The sequence below is a fragment of the Dipodomys merriami genome, unplaced genomic scaffold (genome assembly GCF_024711535.1).
Source record: "Dipodomys merriami isolate MVZ:Mamm:240054 unplaced genomic scaffold, mDipMer1.0.p SCAF_2, whole genome shotgun sequence".
NCBI lineage: Eukaryota > Metazoa > Chordata > Mammalia > Rodentia > Heteromyidae > Dipodomys > Dipodomys merriami.
The window spans coordinates 21,216,904-21,240,126 of record NW_027203381.1 but is presented as its reverse complement, the minus strand read 5'-3'; the positions used below and the strand labels follow the sequence as shown (position 1 = coordinate 21,240,126).

At 39.8% G+C, this 23,223-nt stretch overlaps 1 protein-coding gene across 6 annotated transcripts in view; it reads left to right on the top strand.

Annotated features, from left to right (window-relative positions):
* Positions 1–23,223, top strand: part of Slc14a2 (solute carrier family 14 member 2) — a 402,998-nt gene that overhangs the window by 338,446 nt on the left and 41,329 nt on the right. For all 6 annotated transcript variants that reach the window (XM_070029241.1, XM_070029239.1, XM_070029240.1 and 3 more), the window contains 2 exons: positions 18,596–18,777; positions 23,020–23,200. In XM_070029241.1, the coding sequence (XP_069885342.1) occupies positions 18,607–18,777; positions 23,020–23,200 (352 nt within the window). In that variant the 5' untranslated portion in view covers positions 18,596–18,606. The remainder of the gene's footprint in view (positions 1–18,595; positions 18,778–23,019; positions 23,201–23,223) is intronic.

Sequence of the window (23,223 nt, the reverse complement as noted above, 5' to 3'; positions counted from 1 at the left end):
GGTTTCCCTTGTTTGCAATATCTAGTATAGGTATGAGACAAGCGGAAAAGGTCAGATAATGTGATGTTAGGAAAATGAACCCTTAAATATGTATTTTAATGTTTTCATTTCTTTCATGCATGTGTTTCTAACGCATTTATAAGATTATTTCTTTGTTGCTTTGTATGTCCCTCCCCCACAGTTGTAACCCCCGCTTTCACTATATTTGATGTCAGTATAACATGTGGAGGAGATGGGGACAAACAAGTCGTTTAAGGATTCAGGTGGACCTGTTGCAACAATGAGAAGTACAAAATGTCATGTCAAAACCAGCTTTACAATGTCGGTGTGGGGGGGGGGGAGGGGGGTATAATTGGGTGGGGGGAGGGGGGAGGCTGGGAAGGGAGGTGAAGGGTAAACAAAGGAGGAGGCTGCAATGCTTGGTAAGAAATGTATGCATTATCCTGCCCATGTAATTGTAGCCCCTCTGTACAATATGTTCTCAAATAAAATAAAATAAAATTTAAAAATATATATATATTATATTCTATATAATTATAATATTATACCTGCTTATATAATATTAAATAATATTATATAATATATACTAAATAATATATAATATAAGTATATTCTATAACTATATAATATATAATTATTCTATAATATAATATATAATTATATAATGTTATACATAACATTATATAATTTTATAGTATATAGCATATTATATTATATAGATATACTAAAGCAGATATTATAATATCTGATATTATGTTATAAACAATATTATATAATATTTAAATAATACTATATTATATATTATTCAATATTATATATAATACATTGTATACTATTGTATATTATAATATTATATACTACATAATATATAATATTATATTTAAAATAGTATATAATACACTATACTATAACATATAATTATGATATTATAATATCTGCTTTGGCATAACTAGCAGCCAGAGCCATGTAGGTGAGGGCAAAAACAGTTGTACATGCTGCCCAGACTTCTTTTTTCTGAGACTCAGGGTTTGCTCTTCACCCAGATAAAGGCAAATGTATTCAATTTCATGCAATAGCAAAAGACCATGAATAAATCATCCAGCAGTCAGTGGTAAAGAGCACTAGGTGAGTCAATGTATATAAAATGCTCAGCACAGGCCCTGGTGCCTCGTGCCTGTAATGCTAGATAATCTGGAGGCTGAAATCTGAGGATCATGGTTTGAAGCTTGCCCAGTAAGTAAAACCCACAAAACTCTTATCTCCAATTAACTACCAAAAATAAACCAGAAGTGCAGCTGTGACTCAAGTGGTACAGCGCTAGAAGCTCAGAGGCAGATCCCAGACCCAGAGTTCAAGTACCAGGATTGGCACAGTGCCTGAGACATATTAACTAATGTTAGTGCCCAAAGAAAGTTTAATCTTAACTGGGGAAAGTGGGCAGAGTAACTTGTCACTCATTTTTTAGTAGGAATTACAGTATTTACTCTGCAGGGGAAGAGATGTGAAGGCACAGTATACCCTAGTGAAGACTGGGTAAAAAGGATCTGTAAGGCAGGATAAAGTGTTAAGGACAAATATTAGCCAGGAACAGTGACTCATGCCTGTAGTCTTGAGAGGATCATGGTTAAGGCTCACTAATGAGTCTTGCCCTGAGAACAACAGGCCCTTGCAAGAGATCAGAAGGTCTTATTTGAGTTCTTTCAGAGAACTCGTCTCTTTAAAAGCATTCTCTTCCTTTCTATCTCATTGCTAAATGCTAGTGCTTCCTCATTGCAAAGAACAAATACTTTGTGCTCTCTCCAGAGCAGAATTTGGTTCACACTCCCAGCTGATGAGCGTAAACACTTTGACTGAATTCAAATTCCCATCAATTGGTGTTGTATCAAATATCCGTCAGCATAACCGGCCAAGTCGATTAGACACCTGGTCTTCTGAGTTATCTAACTTGTAATTTACGAAAACAAATTTCTTTAATCAAGACAAAAATAACACTCCAATTTAGTTAGCAACTCACTGATAAATTCTTTTATAAAAAACAAAAAAAAAGTACATTTTGTCAAATGACTGAATCCACAGAGGCGATCCAGTTACCAAAAAGGAGCAGTATTGAACAGCGGTGTCTACTTGTTGAACCAGAAGCAAAATGAGCATCAGAAATGATCATTAAACACCCACACAAATAGTGAGAAACGGATCCCATGAGACGTGCCACCTCCAATTGCAGCTATTTTGTGCTTCAAAGAGCACTTTTCTATTCTTTCTAGAAACCTATCCTCCTTGTCTTTTTCTTTGTCCATAGTTGATAAGGCTGGTATAATGTCCCAAGAATGATCTTGTCTACACCCTGGATGCCCCATCAACAATGAATTGCAGATGTCTAGGTCATTGAAAACTAAATATTCCCAAATGTGTTAGGTGTTCCTTAAATGTGGCAGTACCTCAAATTAATTCTGAAAAATGTGATTCTTACCCAGGTCTGGTGAATTTTGATTTATACAAGGGTCAATGAGTTATATTTTAGAGATGAACTAGAGGGTTAAGATATATGCTTTGTTCAAATCGACACCATTGAGCCTGGCCTTTACCACTCTCCTCTTCCCTCTGCCTTTATTCTTTCCCCAGACTTCAGCACCTGTTGCTCCCCCTCTCTCTTTCCAGGATACCCAGGGCCCTAATACTATTCCAGAGCTCTACCAGCAAGGGAATCATTTAACAGATAATCACACCAAAATGTCATTGACTTGATATGCTAACTCTTTCCAGAGCTACCTGTTTTTTCCAAAAGAGCATACTGCAGGTCTATGCTCTGACAAGGAATGAATCACTAATGGTATAACTTCTTCAGATGCCAGCCAATAACGAGAGAGCTTCTAACAGCAGGCAAATGTGGTTTTAACAAAACCAGGTATTTGAAGAACTATCTAGCTTAGAGAACCAGATCACGTTCTCTCTTGAATGCATTCATACAGAATTAAGTGGCCCACTTTTGTCCAACTCAGATTTTCCACTGGTTGGATTTCTTCCTGGTCACAGACATGTCTGCAACAGGAATAAGCTGATGATTTATTACTAGTCATTCACCACCTACAATTCACTTTTCCAATTTTCTTCTGTTGCCTATACCGTGACACTCTGTCAATCCCTATGGTTTATTGACTGAGTTTGGATGGCTAGGGTAAACAAATTACCTCAAGAGGGACTATGGTACAAAGGGCGTTTCTTGCCGGGTTCTAAAGGATGGAATTGTGTGTGATCCAATTGGTCCTAATGTCAGAAGGCAATTTGCCATCACAAGTATGCAGAGTACCATAACACAAATTAGCAGCAGCAGAATTTTTTGTGGAGTTCAATTTTATTTAACATTGTTGCTTTGTTTACTAAGTATCTGAAAATATCTATACCAAATAATTCAAATCATTTTGCAACTAAAATAAAGTGCCTTAAACCATGAAGTCTGTTTTCTTAAAGTACATTGAAAATATACTGCATGGAATAACCCTGCTCTATAACTGCATCAGGTCCATGGGTGACTGAATTCCATTCTTTCTTCTTTTGTTGGTGTCAGTCCTGGGGCTTGAGCTCCAGGCTTGGGTGCTATCCCTGAGCATTTTTGCTCAAGGCTAATATTCTGCCACTTTTGCTTCTGGATTTGGGGTGGTTAATTGAAGATAAGAGTCTTGTGGACTTCTCTACACAATCTGGCTTCAAACCTGCAATCCTCAGATCTCAGCCTTCTGAGTAGCTACAGAGTAGCTCATGCCTGTAGGCACCCAGCTGGAATCTCTATTTTTATGTCACTTTGGAGTATGTGTGTTTGGTCTAGAAAAAGTCTGTGCATGGTTCAATGGTCTCTAAATTCATTGCTTGTACTTCTGCCTTAAAAATATATTCTTCAGACCCCTCAGTGTCTATTTAATTATCAATTAGATGCATAAATTTCTATTAGCCAATAAATATATCAAAGTACTACACACACTTAGGTGAGGTTCAACTTTAAGAGCAATGAATGTCAATCCTTATTTAAAGAAACTTAATTTTGACATTTTGGAGAACTGTAACTACATAGAGTGTCGCTGACTTTACTTCACAATGTGGCCGGTGATGAGTTTATAATCAGAACTAAGAAGGCAATAATCTTTCACTTTCTTGTGGATTGTTTGGGCTCCCATTGGTCTTTGAAAGAATATTACTGAGGGGCTGGGAAGGTGGCTCAGTGGTAGAGCGCTTGCCTTGCATGCCTGAGGCCCTGGGTTTAATTCCTCAGCACCACATAAGTAAAAAGAAAAAAGCCAGAAGTGGCGCTGTGGCTCAAGTGGTAGAGTGCTAGCCTTGAGATGAAGAGCTGAGGGACAGCACCCAGGCCCAGAGTTCAGGCCCCACGACCGGACCCCCCACAAAAAAAGAATATTTCTGAGTGTCCATTTTGAACACTCAGACTTTTGTGCCCTGAGACTCTTCCATTCTTCCCAGAATGATCATCATGATCATCATCATCAGCAGCAGCAGCAGCAGCAGCAGCATGTAAATGATTTATCTGGATTTATCCAGACAGTCTGGCTCCAGAGCCTATATAAGCAACCACCATCCTCTTAACTTTGCAATGCTGATACAAATTAGGTAAGCTCCATATGTGATAAGTAACAATCTAAAAGATGATCTGAGTCAGGACACTTTACATGAAATGCTAGCAAAGCTCAACTGGCTCATGCCTATAATCCGAGCTGAGATTTGAGGATCATGGATCAAATCCAGCCGAGGCAGGAGACTCTTATCTCCATTTAACCACCAAAATTGCCAGAAGTGGAAATGTGGCTCCAGTGGTACAGCACTAGCCTTGAACTAAAAAGGCACAGCACTCAAGCTCAAGTTCTTGCACAAAACAAAATAGGAAAACAAAATTAAATAAGTAAAAATATACATAGGTATTCTATTAACATCTATCTACACCCTATAGGACTGCCTTATATACCCTTGTGGGTAAAGTCCCTATGATGGGGCTATGGCCTCCTGTATGACAGGGGGGAAAGAGGATCACTAAGATGTATAGACTTTATGCCCTGCCCAACGTGAATGAGGAAGCATTTACAGAGCCTTAAAGGAAAGATGATAGGCTCTAACATATTCTAACAGTATTATTCTGGACACATTAAAGGGTCGATTGTGGAGGATGAGCAGATAGTAGGAATTACAGAAGGAGAAATTATTGTGGTCTGATTTCAGGCTGCAACCCTTACACTTGAGAGAAATGGGCAGGTCCACAGTATAGTAAATATGGGCTTGTTAAAGAAACTTGCCCAAGATCACCCAGCTAGGAAGCTAAATTTAGATCTCAGGTCTCCTCGCTCCCATGCAATGCTTTTTCTTCTGATTTACGGTGTCAAAGAACACCTGGTCCCTCTGTTTCATCTTCTCTCGGGGAAGTAAGTGATCAGGAAACGAGCACAGGACAGCAGCTTGCAGCCTCCAGCAGGGTGACAAAGGAATGCAATGGGGAAGAAAGCACTCTGCCTTTTCCAGATGGATCTGTCTTTGCTGGATCCATGAGGGGACGCCCACACTGAAAAAAACACATGCCTGGCTGAGAATACATGCAAGCCCAAGTAACTATCATCCAACCCATAGAAGGTGGGAGATGATGAACTATCAATTTGTGGTGGGGGAGGGAGGAGGGAAAGAGCAGATACTCAACACCTTCCACTCAAGTGTTCTCACCTGTCCTTCTTAGCTGTTGAAAATCCTTATTCCTTTATGCTAAAAAGTGTCCTCCTTCCCAAACTTCCTTTTAAATTACCCTTCCCTCCCTTCCATCTCACAGAACACTCTGGTTTTCAGAGATCATCTACCAGTAGGGTTCAGCATAGGAAACAGAAACCACTGTAAGAAGGATTGTAAATATTTAAGGGCTTACAAAATTTGGAGTGAGATTTCAGGAGGGAAACAATAATATTGAGTTCAATCTCCCGCCACCATATTTCAGAAGCAGGAAATCAGAACTGTGACACCTCCTGTCAAACCCCACAAAACTAGCACCTGAGGCCTGGCTGAGTGACAGGAAAATAGTGTATGTCTAAGGCCTTATTTCATTAGAAAATTAGTCAAGGAGTCTTTTTCTCCATCTTCTCTATTTCTGCCTAAGTGCATATAAGTGACAAAGTCTTTGTTTTTCTAAAACTCCACGTGCAAAGGATGCTGAGAAACAACTTTTAGCTATCTCATGTATTATAATATACCTTATTAAGAGGGAATGCCAAACTACAGATTCCACCACCAGAATTTTCCACTTTTTGTAGTGCTGGCTTAGTGGTTATGAAATGCTTTCATTTAGGCTTATCACGGAAGGTTTCTATTCCTCCTTCAATTTTGAGGGATAAATTGTTTCTAGCCTGAAACTACATCAGTCCATGCTCTTCTGCCCTTTGGGATTCCTTCTGAGAGATCTTCTGTTGTTTGATACGTTTGCCTTTGCTAGAAACTTGAAAATTCTCTCTTGCAGTTTTTGGTATTCTTTCCTTATTCTCTATGCTTGGCATTTTGATATAATATGATATGGACATTCTTTTTGGTTGTGTTTTGGGGGTTCTAAATGCCTTGGATGTTCATTTGTTTCCCTAGATTTGGAGACATTTTATGCTATAATTTCATTTCTATGCTTTTAGTCTATATCTTAGTTTTCTGTTCTACACCACAGATTTGTATGATTAAGCATACCCTGTATTAACCATTCTAGTCATAACTATGTGTTCATTGCTATATGTTCATTATATGTTCATTGCTATCTGAGTGTAATAATTCCTAATTTGTCTTCAAGCCCTGATATGCTTTATTTTATCTGCTCTAGTCTAATGGTAATGTTTTCTGATTTTATTTGACTTACTGAGCTTTCCATCTCCAAGAATTAGTTTGTTGTGTTGCTAGGTTTGTTTGGTTTTCTAACTCTATTTCCTTGTTTAATTTCTTGTCCATATTGTGGGGTTTCTTATCCAAGTCTTGAACTGACTTTTTTACTTCATTCACTTGTTTTATTTGAATCCTCTTTGAAACCACTGATATTTTTTAACTAGGCTTCTGAATTCTTTGGGTGGCATTTCAATAACTTTAGTATCTTTGGATTCAATTATTGAAGAGTTATTAACTTTTGCAGCAACCATGCCCCCTTGCTTTTTTCATATTTCTTGCAGTCTATGATGGAATTTGCTTATCAATTGGTATAGAGATCTCTTCTAGCTCTCTTAAGAGCTTACGCTCTGGTATCACTCAGAAAGGAGAAAACAAACCCTGTAGCTGCAACAACATCTGGACAAACCTGGTACAAAATTAAGTAGGAACCAAATAGAAGCAACTACTATGCAACCAATAACCATAGAAAAGAAAGTGGCATTAAAACAAAAATAAAAAATAAACTACTCAGAAAAAGCCAAAAAAAAAAAAGAAAATGGCAAAATAATGTAGAACAAACCATTATGCAAAATGAACAAAGGTAAACGTAATAATGATGGAATAATGAAATAAAGGCAGGACAGAGAAATGGAAAAAGAAGGAAATTAAGTGAAAGTAAGAAAGAAAAGTAAATAGAAGAAGGAAGAAAAAGAATATGAAGAAAAGAAAAGAGCAAGAGATTTTTAAAACTCCAATTACAAAATAAAGAAAACAAATTCATTGAAATAGTTAAAGGTAAGGTGAGAAATAAAAACAAAAAAATAAAAATAAAAACATGATTTTTTGCCAATTTTTTTATTGTGATTAAGTGGTTACATAATTTCCCAAATTTCCCAAATGCTTAGTTAAAGTCACAAACACATTCTAACTTTCATGGAGCAAATTGTCTATTATAGTCTATAATATTTATGAGTTCTATGAGCTTTGCAATACAGTTTTAAAATAAAATAGATCCCATGATTTTCCTTATCTGTAATAAATAGTATATGTCTAGAACAAGCAGAAAAGGTCAAAAGCTATGTACATATGACCATAAGCAAAATGAACCCCAAGATAGGGACACAAGTGGTTTCATCTTTGTTGCTGTTCTTTTTAATGTACTTATAATGTACTATGTGAGATTTTTTTTTGTTTCTTTGTATGTTCTTCCCCCATGGTATAACTCTTGTTGTAACTATATTTGACTCCAGTGTCCTGCATCTTGTATATACATTTTTCTAATTAGGGGAGGGGAAGGGAAATAACGAAATGCTGAAATAAGGATACAGGATGACCCATTGTAAGAATGAGATGTACAGGACACTATGTTGAAAATGAACTTTACAATTTTGCAGGAGGTGGGGGGGTTGGGGAGGGAGTTGGGGAGTTGGGGAGGGAAGGTATGATGATAAGGGAAAAATAAAGGAAGATGTAACAATGCTCAATAGGAAATGGACTCATTACCTTGCTCATGTAACTGTAACCCCTTTGTATCATATCTTTACAATAAAAATATATAACAAAAATAAAAAGAATATTAAAAGTATACTTAATAAATTGAATAGGATTCCTTCCTGGTGCTTTACTATTGGAATAACTGGTTCTGGGGGAGGAACAATCATGAATCATAGCTGCAGTCAGTTATTCCTCTCTGTTGCCACTGTCAGTACTGAATGCAGAGTAAGGACCAAACTGGACAAATGTCTGTTGTCAGTATCAGGCCTGCATTTTGAAGCATCCATTCTTTGCATAGTGGGAGATACTGCTGATCATAATGAACTTCGTAGCTGAGCAGGTTCCCTTTCACTCCAGAAGCTCTAGCTTATGTACCCCAGGACAGCAAATGTCCAAGCCAAGGGATGTTCCCAACATGCTTTACAGAGACGGGGAGACAAATAGAACAATGAGTTCTGCATTGGAGGGGAAAGACAAAGAACTTAGGCACTCTGCTTACCCGTCTCTGTGCTTCCAAACTGTCCAGTAGTAAACCACCCTGTGGTTGTGACTTCGCTTCTCTTCCCGCAGGGAGTAAGGCTTGGTATTGTGTACTGTCTCCTACTTGTCTCTAAATTAACTTGTTTTTGTGGGGGGGGGGGGGGTTAGCTATTTTTTCACCTCTTTCTTGATTCCTGATGCTCTTCCTCTCCTTCCTCAGAATTTAGGCTCTTCTGTGTTACCCTGACTCTTCTTATTCATAGTTACATAGAGAGAGAGGAAGGGATGGGGAAAGGAAATGGAAGGGGAAGGAAGGAGAAAGGAAAATAAACAAAGGGAAAGGGGAAAGGAAAAGTGTAGACTTCCTAAATATTTTACTTCAGCAAATTCTCTCATTAAATCTTTGGTGGTTGAAGCAATCTCAGAAAAGATGGAAGGAAGGATGACAGAAGTTGATCATTGTTGACACTTGTTGCCTGTCAGGCCATGTACTGGGCCCTCTGTACATTGCCACCGTCCCCCCTTCACAGAGGAGAAATCTTTGTCCAACATGGCAGTAGGTAGCAGAGCCAGGGTTTGGCCATACTTCTTTTGGCCTCCACCCACTGTGACTGTCCTGGTCATCAACCACTTAATCCTCCTTTTAGAAACATCTTTACAGAATTCACAAGCTCATTTTCTTTTCCAGTACTTTCCAGACAAATTCTGTCTTTTCAAATTCTTGGCTTTGCATATAGCCAACCTATCTGTCCCATTACCTCCTCAGTCAAGCTTCAGATGGGATCAGATGACAAGCACCTTGTGAAATGACTTCATCCAGTTCCAGATCGCATGCATTGCTCATTTTTGTAAAAGTGGAGATCTGGGTAGACACAAAGAAGGAGAAAAGGCAGAATTAAGGTGGAATTGTTAAGTTCTATGCTAGCTCTACTCTGCTTTTCCCTCTTAAGTAGCTGGTCCAGATAAATCTATTTTGAAGCCTAGCAGATTTGTTAGGAGCCATTGGGCAAATTGACCTCATTTTAAGGTGGATTATTGTTCCTTCCTTAACAGGATTCATGAAATAAGAGATGGGGAGGATTAAAGGGAGTATCCTCACCATGAAATCTTCCTCAGCTCAAAGACCATTGCCCCTAAAGAATAGGGCCATGGGGTTGGAGTACCCACCTGCCTCATATTCTATCTCCTCTCAACCTTATTCTCCTACCTTCCCAGAACATCCTTGACCTCTAGCTCTCCAATCTTTCCTCCTATGAGTTCCCTCTCCATTTGCTCCTCCCTCTCCTCCTTTTTTTTAGTTCTTTTCTCTTTATTCTTCTTTACACTTCTTTCTTGGATCTGGCTCTAAGTCCTTCCTCCTTCTGACATTTCCTTCCTTCTTGCTCAATTCAACTACATTCTCATTACTTCCATTAATGTCTCCTTCCACTCCAGGTAGGTTTTTCTCTGTTCTCTATTCAGACCAACTTACCATTTGACTATGAATGGTCTTTGTGAGTGCTCTTCATCTCAGTCTTCACTATTACCTATACCCACAGCTGAAGTCTACAGCAGCGCTGCATGAGGACAGCTTTGACTTGTGTCAACATGGATCTCGAGGACCTGTATTTCTGTCCTCCTGAGCAAATGAACAAGACATCTGTCTCCTTTCTCTTTGCTCATATTTGGAATTACAGAGCAAAAAGAGCATACCAGATGTCAATAGACTATACATTTTTTTCCTAAAGTCATATACTACCTATAACCATTTCCTTGGGAGAGGATCATTATGATGACGGTGAGCAAGCTACATGGGAATGTGGGAAGCAAGGATTTAGCTCCTATAGACTACAATATAGGCTAAAATTACTGAGGTGTTTACCACTCCATTTTATCAGGAGACAGAGGGTGTAAATGGTGCTTAATTTAAGTCAAAAGTCTAGCTTTTGTTAAATTTTGTTTTTGCTAAATCTAATCTGGGTTTTCTGGTTTCCTGAATGTTTCGACCAGTAAGCAAGAATTCTGAAATCAGTGAGGATTGTTTCCAGGCCTCTTCCTCTATCCCACCCTCTCTTTACATGTTCTCTACATCCAAAGCCCATCTCTTGCAGCACACTGAACTTGTCCTAAAAGAGCCAAGGACTCCCATGGCTCTCCTTCAAATGCAGATCCTGTTTCTTGGGTGGAGTTGAGAGCCTGCTTTCCTAACTGTCCAGGCAAAGCTGATCCTCAACTTCCACCTGGAGTAAAATGTGCACAATAGGAAGATTTAAGTAGCAAGGCCAGGACTTGTAGCTATCAGCTGCACATGAACATTACTTGTGGGAATGTTTTAAAATTCCATGAGCTGGAATTCCACTGTAGCTCAGTAATGAAGTTCTTGCAGAGAGATACAGAGAAAGAGACAGAGACAGAGACAGACCCACAGTGGGAGAAAGACAGAGAGATGGAATCCATATATTATCCCTCATGATCCCACAGCCCAAAGCAGCCATTACAGACTCAAAATTTCTACCCTGAAATTTTTATTTTAAAAATAAAAAAGGGTAGGACTGGGGAGTACAGCTCAGTGGTAGAACACCTGCCTAAAATATAAAAGGATGCATTAACTTTCATTTAAGCCATATTTGCTTAAGTGCACAACAATTATCTGTATAAAGATATTGTGGAGATGGAAATAGAAATTTAATTCCCTTCACCTCTCATTAACATTCCACAAAATTCCTGTGTACCCTGAGCCTGGACCTTTTGATCCTGGCTCAAAAGTCTCATGCTCAAAGGCAAACTTTTCCAGCTCAAAAAGCAAGAATCTCAGCTGTGGAGACCCTCAGAACATATTGGGTTAGGGACATGATAAAGTAGTATTTTAAAATAATGCATCCATCACTAATGTCAAGGTGAGAAGAACTGGGGAACAGAAGTCAGGAAAGTCAGCGTCTAGCCGACTCTCCTCAGGGTCTGGGGAGAGTGTGGCTTTATCCAGCAGAGGTACTTGAAGGGAAACATGATGGCTGGAATTGCCAATGATGGGATGTAATGACTCAGGGACCAGTCATCCCATTTTCAAGTATTAGCTGATCAGGATGTAGCTACCACCCCCTAGATCCCTTCCCAGTCAAAAGCTAGTATCTCAGGAGATGAAGCAAAGAGCTGGGCTCTTCCCCACAACCACAGCAGACTTTTGCATCCATTCAGCTAAGGAATAGAGTTCCCTGGCCAGGCCTGATTAGAGTCTCAGCTGCAGTACCCCAGCCCAGACCCTTGCAGAAGAACCCAGAAAGTCAGAACCTTAGACCAAATTCAGATGACCCAGAAGAGGCTACTCTGGCTCTGACCCTGCTCCACCCAACCTGACCTTCTGGCCAGTGAGTCAGCCTGTTCTCAGCCCAGATCGGACTAGAGCTGCCAAGAAAAGCTCGGAGCCACCCTTCATAAATGATAATGAGTCAACTCTTATGCAATGAACCCAGAGAAGGACCTTCACCTTAACCTAGTCAGCGGACTATTCGTCCATCCTATCTAGTGATCCTAGTGACCCAACCTGTCTCAACAAACTCCCATCAGGAGAATGCAGATCCTCATGGTGGGATGGCAAAGGATTGGCCTTGTCTGATGAGCCAGACCAAAGGAAACTCTAGAGAACATCCTCTGAGAAAGGAAGACTTGGGATCAGCCTTTAAAGTACTCTAGGTGGGAAAAAGGTTCATGGGTCCTGTGCAGACATGAGGGACAGAACTAAAACTAGCAAGGGATAAAAGTTCAGTGGGGAATTGGTGTCAGCTACCTAGATACAAGAGTTTCCAGTAATCACAACAATTAACAGCAAGGACAGCCAGCCTCAGGGGCTAGGGGACCTCAGCCACACAGGTAGACCTCAATCATCAGAGGTGTTAGAGAAGAGAGGAAAAACAACATCCACTTGGATCTTGAGGATATAAAACTTTGTGGAAACTTTTCCTTGTATCAATTGCAAGGTCTTGGGCAACACCAATCAGTTTAACAAATATTTGTGGGAACTTGCTAGTCTATTTTCTTCCTTCAGCGATGTAGTAACCTCCAAATGCAGAAGATGATATAAATTAAGTCATTTCAAACACATTTCCACCCCCGGGCAAGTCACCTATATGCTTAAACCCAAAAGATTATAGAAGAGAGAGAGCTTGGGTCTGGGAAGTTGGCTCAGTGGTAGAGTGCTTACTTTGTATGCATGAGGCCCTGGGTTCAATTCCTCTGTACCACATAAGCAAAAAAAAAAGCCAGAAGTGGAGCTGTGGCTCAAGTGGTAGGGTGCTATTCTTGAGCTGAAGAGCTGAGGGACAGCGCCCAAGCCTAGAGTTCAGGCCCCATGACCAACAGAGAGAGAGAGAGAGAGAGAGAGAGAGAGAGAGAGAGAGAGAGAGAGAGAGAGAGAGAGAGAAGAGAGAGAGAGAGAGAGAGAGAGAGAGAGAGAGAGAGAGAGAGAGAGCTTTGACTCCTACTATTTATATCAACAAATTGAAAATCAAAACAAAAAGGCATAAGCACAGGAACTTTACCACCCAAGGAAGCAGACAAATGCTTGATGGGGCTCCATCTCCCCTTTGGCCATAAGCATATTTTTTGCATTTCCACTAGGAATTAATGGTCTTGTAGGGAAAAACAATTTCAAACGAGCATAATCTAGTAGGAGCCCCTTTTATAAACACTAGAAGAACAACTGGGGTCTATGCCTGCATGTCTGATTGCTGACACCTCTCCCCACGGGCAAACAGTGTTCACACTGAGACTTCCTGGCACAAACCAGAGATATCTTCAGGAATTGCTTTGGCATGAGATGTGTTTCTCTTCCTTTCCTGCTGATCCGAGTCCTGACTCAAACCCTGAGCCTCATGTTTCCAACATTGGGAAGGCAAATTACTGGGCTTAGCATCTGCCATCACTTTTCCTTAGTACTTAGGGTTTGATCATTGTCTCTCTCCCCAACATTCAAAATAGTTCTTTGTAGAAGACACCTGGAACTTTCTGCTCTGTTCCTTCCAAGGGAGTCAATGGGCACATAGTAGGTACTCAACAAGAGAATTCTGAGAGCATGGGGCAGCTAGTGTGCTCAGGGAGCCTTGTTTTCTGGAGAGATACAGGGCTGATCCAAAGAGCTTTTCTGTCTATAATTCTGAGAGAGAAGAGAAGGTGTGGGCAGCCAAGGAGTGAGGGAGAACGCCAGGCAGATCATTATGTGTTCTTGGAAGCAGGTTTAATGGACTGGCTCCTAATGGCATTGGGAACAGACTCTGAGGCTCTCAGACAGGACGTGGCTGGAGCAGGAATTCCATGTCCAGTTCTAACAAGTGGCAATGCCTTATGGAAACTTTTGAAAGAGGTTCTGTTTTAGACTAGCCAGCTTGAGCTTCCTCTCGTTGCTCTAGCCATCTCCCCTTGCAATTGGAAGCCCAAGAGGAGGGGAAATGAAAATCACTAACCTCTTCCTACTATATGCCAGGAACTAAGTCAGCAATTTGATTACCCTAAGAATCCTAGGTTGCCCTTTGAAGAGAGTGACAAAGAAGCCCAGGCGCTTCCAGCCGCTGGGGCCTCTTTCCAAACACAGCGACCTTCTCTCTTTATAAGGCCATTTTTACTTCGCATCTCACTCCTGCCCTCAAGCCAAAATTCCCCCATTTTAACAGGATAAACATTCCCATGACAAAGGAACACTATGTTCCCTAGAGAAACATATCATTCCTGCCGAGGCTTTGTGGGTTTGGGAAACAGTGTTGGGCTGAGGACCTGGACCTAGGACTTATGGGCCAGCCACTGAGCTCTGAAGACCCTAGCTGTGCCCAACAATGCCATGGAAATAAGAAGGGAGCCCAGGTCAGGATATTTGTTCTAATGTGTCTCTGCACCATACAGCCAGTCCTTTGGGTCTCTCCTTCCTATAGACACCATAATGGCAAGATGAGCATCCTTTGGGAAGTAGAGAGAACTATATCTGCATGACAACCAGCTCCAGTTTACTTTTCTATAAGAGTGGAGAAGCAAGTGTCCTTTTAGAGTAGAGAGTACTTCCCTTATATGAACACTCATTCTTTTCTTATTTCAATGAACATTCATCCAGGATATGTGCCAGGCTTTCTGCTGGATGGCACAGCTACAGAAACTAAGAAGGAAACAATCCCTGTTCGTGTGTGTGTGTGTGTGTGTGTGTGTGTGTGTGTGTGTGTGTGTGTGTTGGTACTAGAGCTTGAACTCAGGACCTAATGCTTTCAATTGGCTCTTTTGCTCAAGACTACTGCTCTCTCACTTGAGCCAAATCCACTTCCAGTTAATTGGAAATTAATTGGCAGTTAATTGGAAATAAGAGTCTCACAGACTTTTCTGCCTAGGCTAGGTTCAAAGTGAGATCCTCAAATCTCAGCCTCCTGAATAGCTAGGATTACAGGTGTGACCCACTAGTGCCTGATCCACAGTCTCTATTCTTAAGGGGCTCCTGGCATATATACATTTTTCATCAAAAGAAACATAAACATATTTGAGGTCTTTTGGTTAAGCAACAGTTTCTAAATATACTCATTGCCAACTTGAACCTGTGCAGCATCTATTCAAAACACATCACTTTATGTCTTTGGGCTTACTAATTATGCTGTGCATTGTTACAATTTTAACATATTTAGGATCAGGGTGCAGCTTACAATTGACTTTGGCAGCTCTTTCTTCTGCTTTTGTGAGACATCATCATGTATCTTAGAGACAATAGCAACTTGGAGTCAATGAACTATGCTTAAAAAATAACTATTGTTATCATTTTTCAACTGGACTTTTAATGGATTTTAACACAAGTTCTTCCCAGAACATGACTAGTTCATCTAGACATCTGCCAACCTCCCTTACTTTTCATGTGGAAATTTTTACTAAGGGTCCAGGGCTGCTATACCAGCTTCTGGCCACCAGAGGGGGAGAGCACATTGGAAAGGACAGATTTCTAGGCTCCTTGTGATGATCTCTCCTGCATCTAGCATACTCTTCCAGGGTAGTGTTCCCCATATCTCACTGCAGGATCAGAAGAGAGGAAAAGTCCTCTGTTCCAGAGCATCATCAGTATGATCATGTGCTGGATTTAAATGATGTCTTAGGTCCACATAAGAATTATCTGTGGCTTGATAAACTACTTCTGGAAGTGAAGACAGGTGCTAATCAAGACAAAGGTCTAGCATGCTGTATACACGAGCTGGTGGGTGGCCCATATTGGTCTGAAACCATTAGGGATTCCCACAGTGACTTGGAAAGTTCTCCAAAGAAGCGTTCCCACTTTGGAAACCACCTGGAGCTTTACTTACAATCCTTTCCTTCTCCTCCTCCATCCTTCCCTCCTTTCCTCTTTTCCTTTCTTCTTTCCTTCCTCCTCATTTCTCTTTCCCTCTAACCTTCCCTTCCTGTCTCCTTTCCTTCCTCATTTCCTTCCCTCTTTTCTTCCTTTCATCTAATACATATTTATTGAACACTTACAATGTACTATGCACTGTGCTAGGAGCTATGGTCATAGCAATATACACAACAAAGTCACTGTTCTTATGAATCTTGACTTCTGAGGTGGGTGAGGTTTGCACAAATATGTACATATGAATTCTACAAAGAAAAATGCTGAGTTCCATGGGAATGTGTAAGGAACAGGAGTATTGGGGGAAAGATGGCTCTGAGAAGGCTTCTCCAACAGGGGGAAAGTGGGATAAAGGCCACCAGGTAAGAAGAAGGATGAAGAACAAAACATGAAGGCATCTAGATGTTGTCTGAAAGCATGGTGTAATTTAGAGGGCTTGGAGAGTGGTGGAGAAGGCAGCATTGTAGCTAACTCCTGAGTCATTTGTGCTGGAACATCAGTGAAAATGGTCTAGAGAGAGCTTTTCAGGATGACCATATGTGCAGGAGGCTAGCCAGCCTAGGGCAGGTGAAGAAGCATACGTAAAGAGGATCAGCTGTTAAAGCTAACCAGTGTGTTCAAGAGGGTGGTAAGTCTGGGAATATCCTTGAGCAGTCTAGTTGAGATGAGGACTGAAGACTGGATCTGCAAACCAGAATGGAGTGAGCTACCAACAAGCATTAATTTGGGGATGACAATCATCAACATGAAAGTAAAGCTGTCTATTCTGTTTAAAAAGCTGTTTCTTAGCCATGCTAGGCTGTTTGGTGAAAACATGGAAAAGCTAGGTTTATCCTGGCTGATGTTTTTCCATAAAGGCATGAAGGAAGGAGAGTGGAACAAGGGAATCGAAAGAAGCAAAATGATATGCCTTTAAATCTATCCTGGTCAAGGCGAGAAAGGAAGATGGATGGAGAATATGAGTCAAGTCTCCAGAAAGTCAGAGAACTTCAAGTTATTGGAGGTAGTGGCCAGAGGACAGATCTGACTTTGGAGATTTCAGAGTGTTTATATGGGGCTCATGCTTCTGCTACAGTAACTGATGGCTGGAAAGAAAGGTAGAAATTGCCCATGGAGATGAAAACCCAGAGAAGAGGCCAATGAGCTATCTATCTGGATATGAAAGTTACTTAGAATTATTGGAGTCTAAGAGATTTTAGGAGTACCTAAAGTCTTCACTGGATAAGAGAGGGAGCAGAAATTCAGTAACTGCGGTAAGCAGCTGGTAGGAGGAATGATCAGATGGTATGAGCTCCAAGGAAGAGAGGTTTTACACAACCTGGTGAGGGGTGGAAGCCACAGCGAAGAATTCTTCTTGTTGGGAAGAGGAGAGGAACTAGCCTGGGAAAATGGTACTAATGCAAGATTTGACGGGGGGGGGGGGCTTCATCCCATTTGGAAGAGACCTCTGCAACCCTTGAGCAGTGTCTATAATGGTCAGAGTAAGGAATGCTAGCACTCACATGAAGGATCAGCAGCCTCTGTCCTAAAATAAATACATAAATACATGCATACATACATACATACATACATACATACATACATACATACATACATACATACATACATACATACATGATTTCTGAAACTCAGGGCAGGTAATTCAAATCAATGGGGGAAAATTCTAGGTCATAAGTAAGAGAAAAAGGCAAATAAGAATGGCTAGAATAACTGAATAGAAAGAAGAATGTAGCACTGCCAGTGGGTTACAAGATGAAACAGGAAACAGATAAGCAGTGGTACGCCAAAAGCAAGTCATGGCGTAAATCCTAGGCTGATTGTGGGGAAGAGAAAAAGAGTTCCACATGGAGGGGAAAGATCTCCCACCCAGCCCAAATGCACCTGTCTTCCAATAGAACATGCCACAATGTTGTACTACTCCTAGGAAAGGCTAGGAGATGGGCTAAACAGGGCTCAGAGGACAGGGGGACTGAGGGGATGGGAAGTCAAACTGAAACAAGATTATCTCCATAGCAACTTAGAAAATGTTTCTTTTAGGCCCTAGACTAGTACTGGGTGCATATGTATGTATCAAGTGGAAAATACTGTATATATTAAAATAATGAGAAAAATGAAAAGTGAAGAGGAAAATACATCAGTTATCAGAAAGTAGAGACTTCTAACTAGTTGAAGCAGAATTGAACTTTATTCTAGGTGGGGATATTTTGAAAAGTAAAGCCATATGGATAGAAGAATGGCCTCTGGCCACTGTGGCAATGCCAGCTTCAAGAGTTGGAGATAAAAATACATTTGTGTCATTATTCATCCCCCCATGTCACACTCCAATCCCCCTCGGGTGTCATTATAGCCTCAGCTGAGTCCCTTTGTGTCCCCATTCTCATTCACCTGCTCTTTCTCTTTCCCTTTCACCAGTCACATGACAGATGAGTGACCACTCCCTGAAGATGTCTGACAGCCACAGCAGCCCTCTCCTGCCAGAGCCTAATTCCAGCAGATACAAATTCTATGAATCAGAGCCAAGCAGCCCTACCTGGCCTTCAAACTCCCAAGATACACATCCAGCCCTGCCCTTGCTGGAAATGCCTGAAGAAAAGGTGAGCAATGTCCCCCTCCAGGTTGTTTCACAGGAAAAGGATTGAGGGACAAGAAGTAAATGGTGCTGCTTTCTCAGATTCCCAATAGACTCAGTATTGGCCAGGGAAATGCCAATAGGAGACCAGACTCATATCCATGATGGGTCTTACCTGGCCTTCGATAAGAGCATGCAGCTCTGTGTAAGACCTGAATTTAAGGACAAGTTGAGAATACACACCAGGCTTTAAATCAATGTCCAACATCATTGCCCTTAGACTTGCTCCCCTGAATGACCCTGTGGGCCTGAGGAAAAAATGGTGTTTGTTAGAATGCAAGCGATTGGTCATCTGAACACAGAACAGAGGTAGACTGGTTGGCTTGAAAAGGAAAAAGGGATACAAAACTGCTAAGAGATGTTTTATGGGATATAATGTTCACACTGTGTCAGTCAGACTTTCCATGACTGTAACAAATACCTGAGAGAAACTCTTCAAAAGAGGAAAGATACATTTCAATTCATGGTTCCAACTTACGGTTAACCAGCTCTGTTTCTGTAGGTTGTAAAGGAATCATGGCAGAAGAGTAAGACAGAGGGGAAAGCTGCTCAAAATAAGGCAGCCAGGAAACATTCTCTCTGCTTCCCAATTGCCCTCCAAGAATATACACCACCAAGCACCTACTTCCTCCATATATGCCCTGCCTTTTAATTTTCATCACTTCCCAATAATGCCATTAAATTATGAGTGCTCCATAGATTCATCCATGAGAAGTTATTGTCCTCATGATACAATCATTTTCCAAAAGCCCCATCAGCTGGCATCCAAGCCTTTAACAATTAGCCCTGTGGACACAATCCAGATACATATCATGACATGTAACGTAAAATCTATTCTCTTAAACTAATCACTTAAATGATCTTAAATATAAAGCTGTGCAAACATCACTATACTCTAATTCCAAAATATTTATATTAACTGAAGAAAATAAAAAGCCCATATCCAAAAATAGTCACCTCCTATTCCACACCCTCCATCAACTGACAACCACCAATATACTTTCTGCTCCTAAAGATTTACCTAACAATGGATATGTCACATAAATGGAATCATAATTTGTGACCTTCTGTCATTCATCATAACATTTCCAAGTTCATCCATGTTGTAGCATGATGTAGTACTTCATTTCCTTTTAAACGAAACAGTATTTCACTATGTAAATATAACAGTTTATCTGCTCATCATCTGCTTTTATAAATAATGTGGCTATGAACATCCATGTACAGATTTTTATGTGATCCTAGTTCATATGACTTTATGTGTAACATTTTAGTTAACTACTAACCTTTTCCCAAAGCAACTGCATCACTTTACAGTCTCACTAGTAATATATGAAATGCTAACTTCCCTATATCTTCACCAAAACTTATTAGTCATCCTTCTTACTATATAGCCCTGGTATTACCCTTACTATATAGCCCTATATAGCATCTCATGGTGATTTGACATTTGATTGATATTTTCCTAGTGACAATGAGATTGAACATCATTTCAAGTGCTTGCTAACCAATGGTGTTTTCTTTGGGAAAAATATCTTTTCAAATCATTTGCCTTTTTACTATTGAACTACAGTAGTTTTGTATACTAGACCCTTACCAGATGTATGATTTGAAAATAATTTCTCCAACATCATAGGGTTTGTTTTCTTTCTTGATAATGTTCTTTGAACCCTTTGAAAACTCTGATTAAATTCTATATATCTTTTTTTCCTTTGTGTAAACTTTTATCTTATCTTAAGAATCAATTTTATTCTGCAAGGCCATGAAGATTTATGCACAGGGCTTTATCTTATTCAGATATTTTACTCATTATGAGCTAATTTTTGTACATAGTATTAAAGAGCCCAAATTCAATCTATTCAATATGGACATGCTAGTTGATTCACGATTATCTGTTGAAAAGACTATTCTTTCTCTACTGGAACGTCTATCAAAAATCAATAGAACATAGATATATAAGGTCATTCTTGGACTCAATTCTATTTCATTGAATCATATATTTATCTTCATGCCAGTGTCAATCTTATATAGTTTTCTAGTACATTTTGAAATTAAGAAAAATGCATCATCCAATTTTGTTCCTATATTTTTTCAAAAAAATTTTGTCTATGGTGGCACTCTTGTATTTTGTATAAGTTTTAGGATCAGGTTTTTCATTTCTGTGGGGAAAAGTAAATATGACTAGGATTTTGATAGGAATTGTGATGTAACTGTAGATTGATTTGGGGACTGTTGCCATTTTAACAAGGTAAATCTTCAAATCCATGAATATAGGTCAATCGTCCATTTATTTAGGTCTTCAATTTCTTCCAATAGTACTTTGTAGCTTTCAGCATGAAAGACTTGCACATTTTCTGTTAACTCTGTCTTCAATTATTTTACATTTATTATAGTAATATATTACATATTCTTAAGTTTTTGATGCTACCAGAAATACCATGTTTTTAATTTTATTTTTAGATTGTTTTTGCCAGTATATAGCAATATAATTGATTTGTATATTGCTTTAGCCTGGAACCTTGCTGAACTTGTTCATATAATTATTTAATAGGTGATTTTGCAGATAAGGATTTTCAATATGAAAAATATACCATCTGCAAATAGAGATGCAATCTGGATTTAACATTTTCTTTTATAATCAAGGTTCCTTTTGTTCCTTGTCCTTGCCTAATTGCTTGGACTAGAATATCTAGTACAATGTTGAATAGAAACAGCAAGAACAGACATCCTTGTCTTGTTCCTGATCTAACAGGGAAAATATGCCCAGTCTTTCACCATTAAGGGTGACATTAACTGTGGGATTTTAGTAAATGTTCCTTATCAATTTGGGGGATTTTTCCTTCTATTCCTAGTTTATTGTAGGTTAGCCATGTTTCAAGTACTCAGAAGCTATATGCACTAATAGCTAAAATATTGAACAGCAGAGCTTTATAACGATAAGCTATGACTGAGCTGTCCAGGTACAGGATTGAAGGAGATGTGAACTTGACTGTGAAAAGTAATTTGTCCTTATGTACATTACTCCTCAATGGATGTAAGCATTTACTTTAATTACAAATTTAGACAATGTACCACAGTCATGTTCATAGCACCTGACATTTCAATCACTAACACAAATTGGCTTTCCCAGGAATTTGACACTATTATGGAGACTAGCCAGTAAGAAATGTTTCTGAAGTCAGCCTCTGGAACCAACGTTTATGGAAGAGGAAGGACTGTAGGATTAAACAAAAGGAGAAACTGAGCTGTGAGACAATCACAGTTGTAGGCCTTGACTAATCCTGTGATGAGCTCTAGAACAGGAATAGCCTTACAGAATTGTCCTGAGTGGGGCAAGAAGGTCCCCTACATTCACTCATTACTAGTTTGAAGTTATAACAGGTATTGGATCTAATGTATATACATAAATCACATTTTTAAATACTGTGATAAATGCATCTCAGTATAAGTGGTTTTCTCTGTAATCTTACTTATTTTATATATTTCCCAATATTATTCTGAGGAGAAGTCCATAGGCTTCAGTAAAGTACTAAAAAGAAATGGATCAAGAAAATGGTTAAGAAATTCAGTTATAGGAATATGTAGTACTGGAAAATGGATTTGCATTATGAGGTACCCAGACAGCTGGAGACCATTGACATGGATCTCACCTTTGTCTTATTATCCTTTACCTCTAATAGAGATAGATGGATAGATAGATAGATAGATAGATAGATAGATAGATAGATAGATAGATAGATAGATAGATAGATAGATAGATAATGTATATACATATACACATATGTATTCACACACACACACACACACTAGCCAGGTTCACACCTGTATCTACTCAAGAGGCTGAGATCTGAGGATTGTGGTTCAAAGCCAGAACAACCACAAAAGTCCCCATGAAACTCTTATCTCCAATTAACCACTCAAAAACTGGTAGTGGAGCTATGACTCAAAGTGGAAGAGTGCTAGCTTGAGGAAAAGAGCTCAGAGACAATGCCCAAGCCCTGATTTCAAGCCCCCATGGCCGACAAAAAAGAAAATGCTTCTGCTTTCTAAAAGAAATATATAGTATTAAGTATGGCAGTGCATGACTATGGTCCCAGCACTTGGGAATCTAAGGCAGGAGGATCAAGCTGGGCTGTATAGCAAGAGCCTGCCACAGAAGTAAAATAAGACAGATTATTTTATATCTTCTTGTGGTTTTCCCTGAAAGGACCTCCGATCATCTGATGAAGACAGCCACATTGTGAAAATTGAAAAATCCAATGAAAGGAGTAAAAGGAGAGAAAGTGAGGCGTCCCACAGAGGCTCTGCGGGCCGGGGAGGCTTCAGCCTCTTCCAAGCAGTGGGCTACCTCACAGGCGAGATGAAGGAGTGCAGGAACTGGCTGAAAGGTAAGCAAATGCCCAGCAAAGAA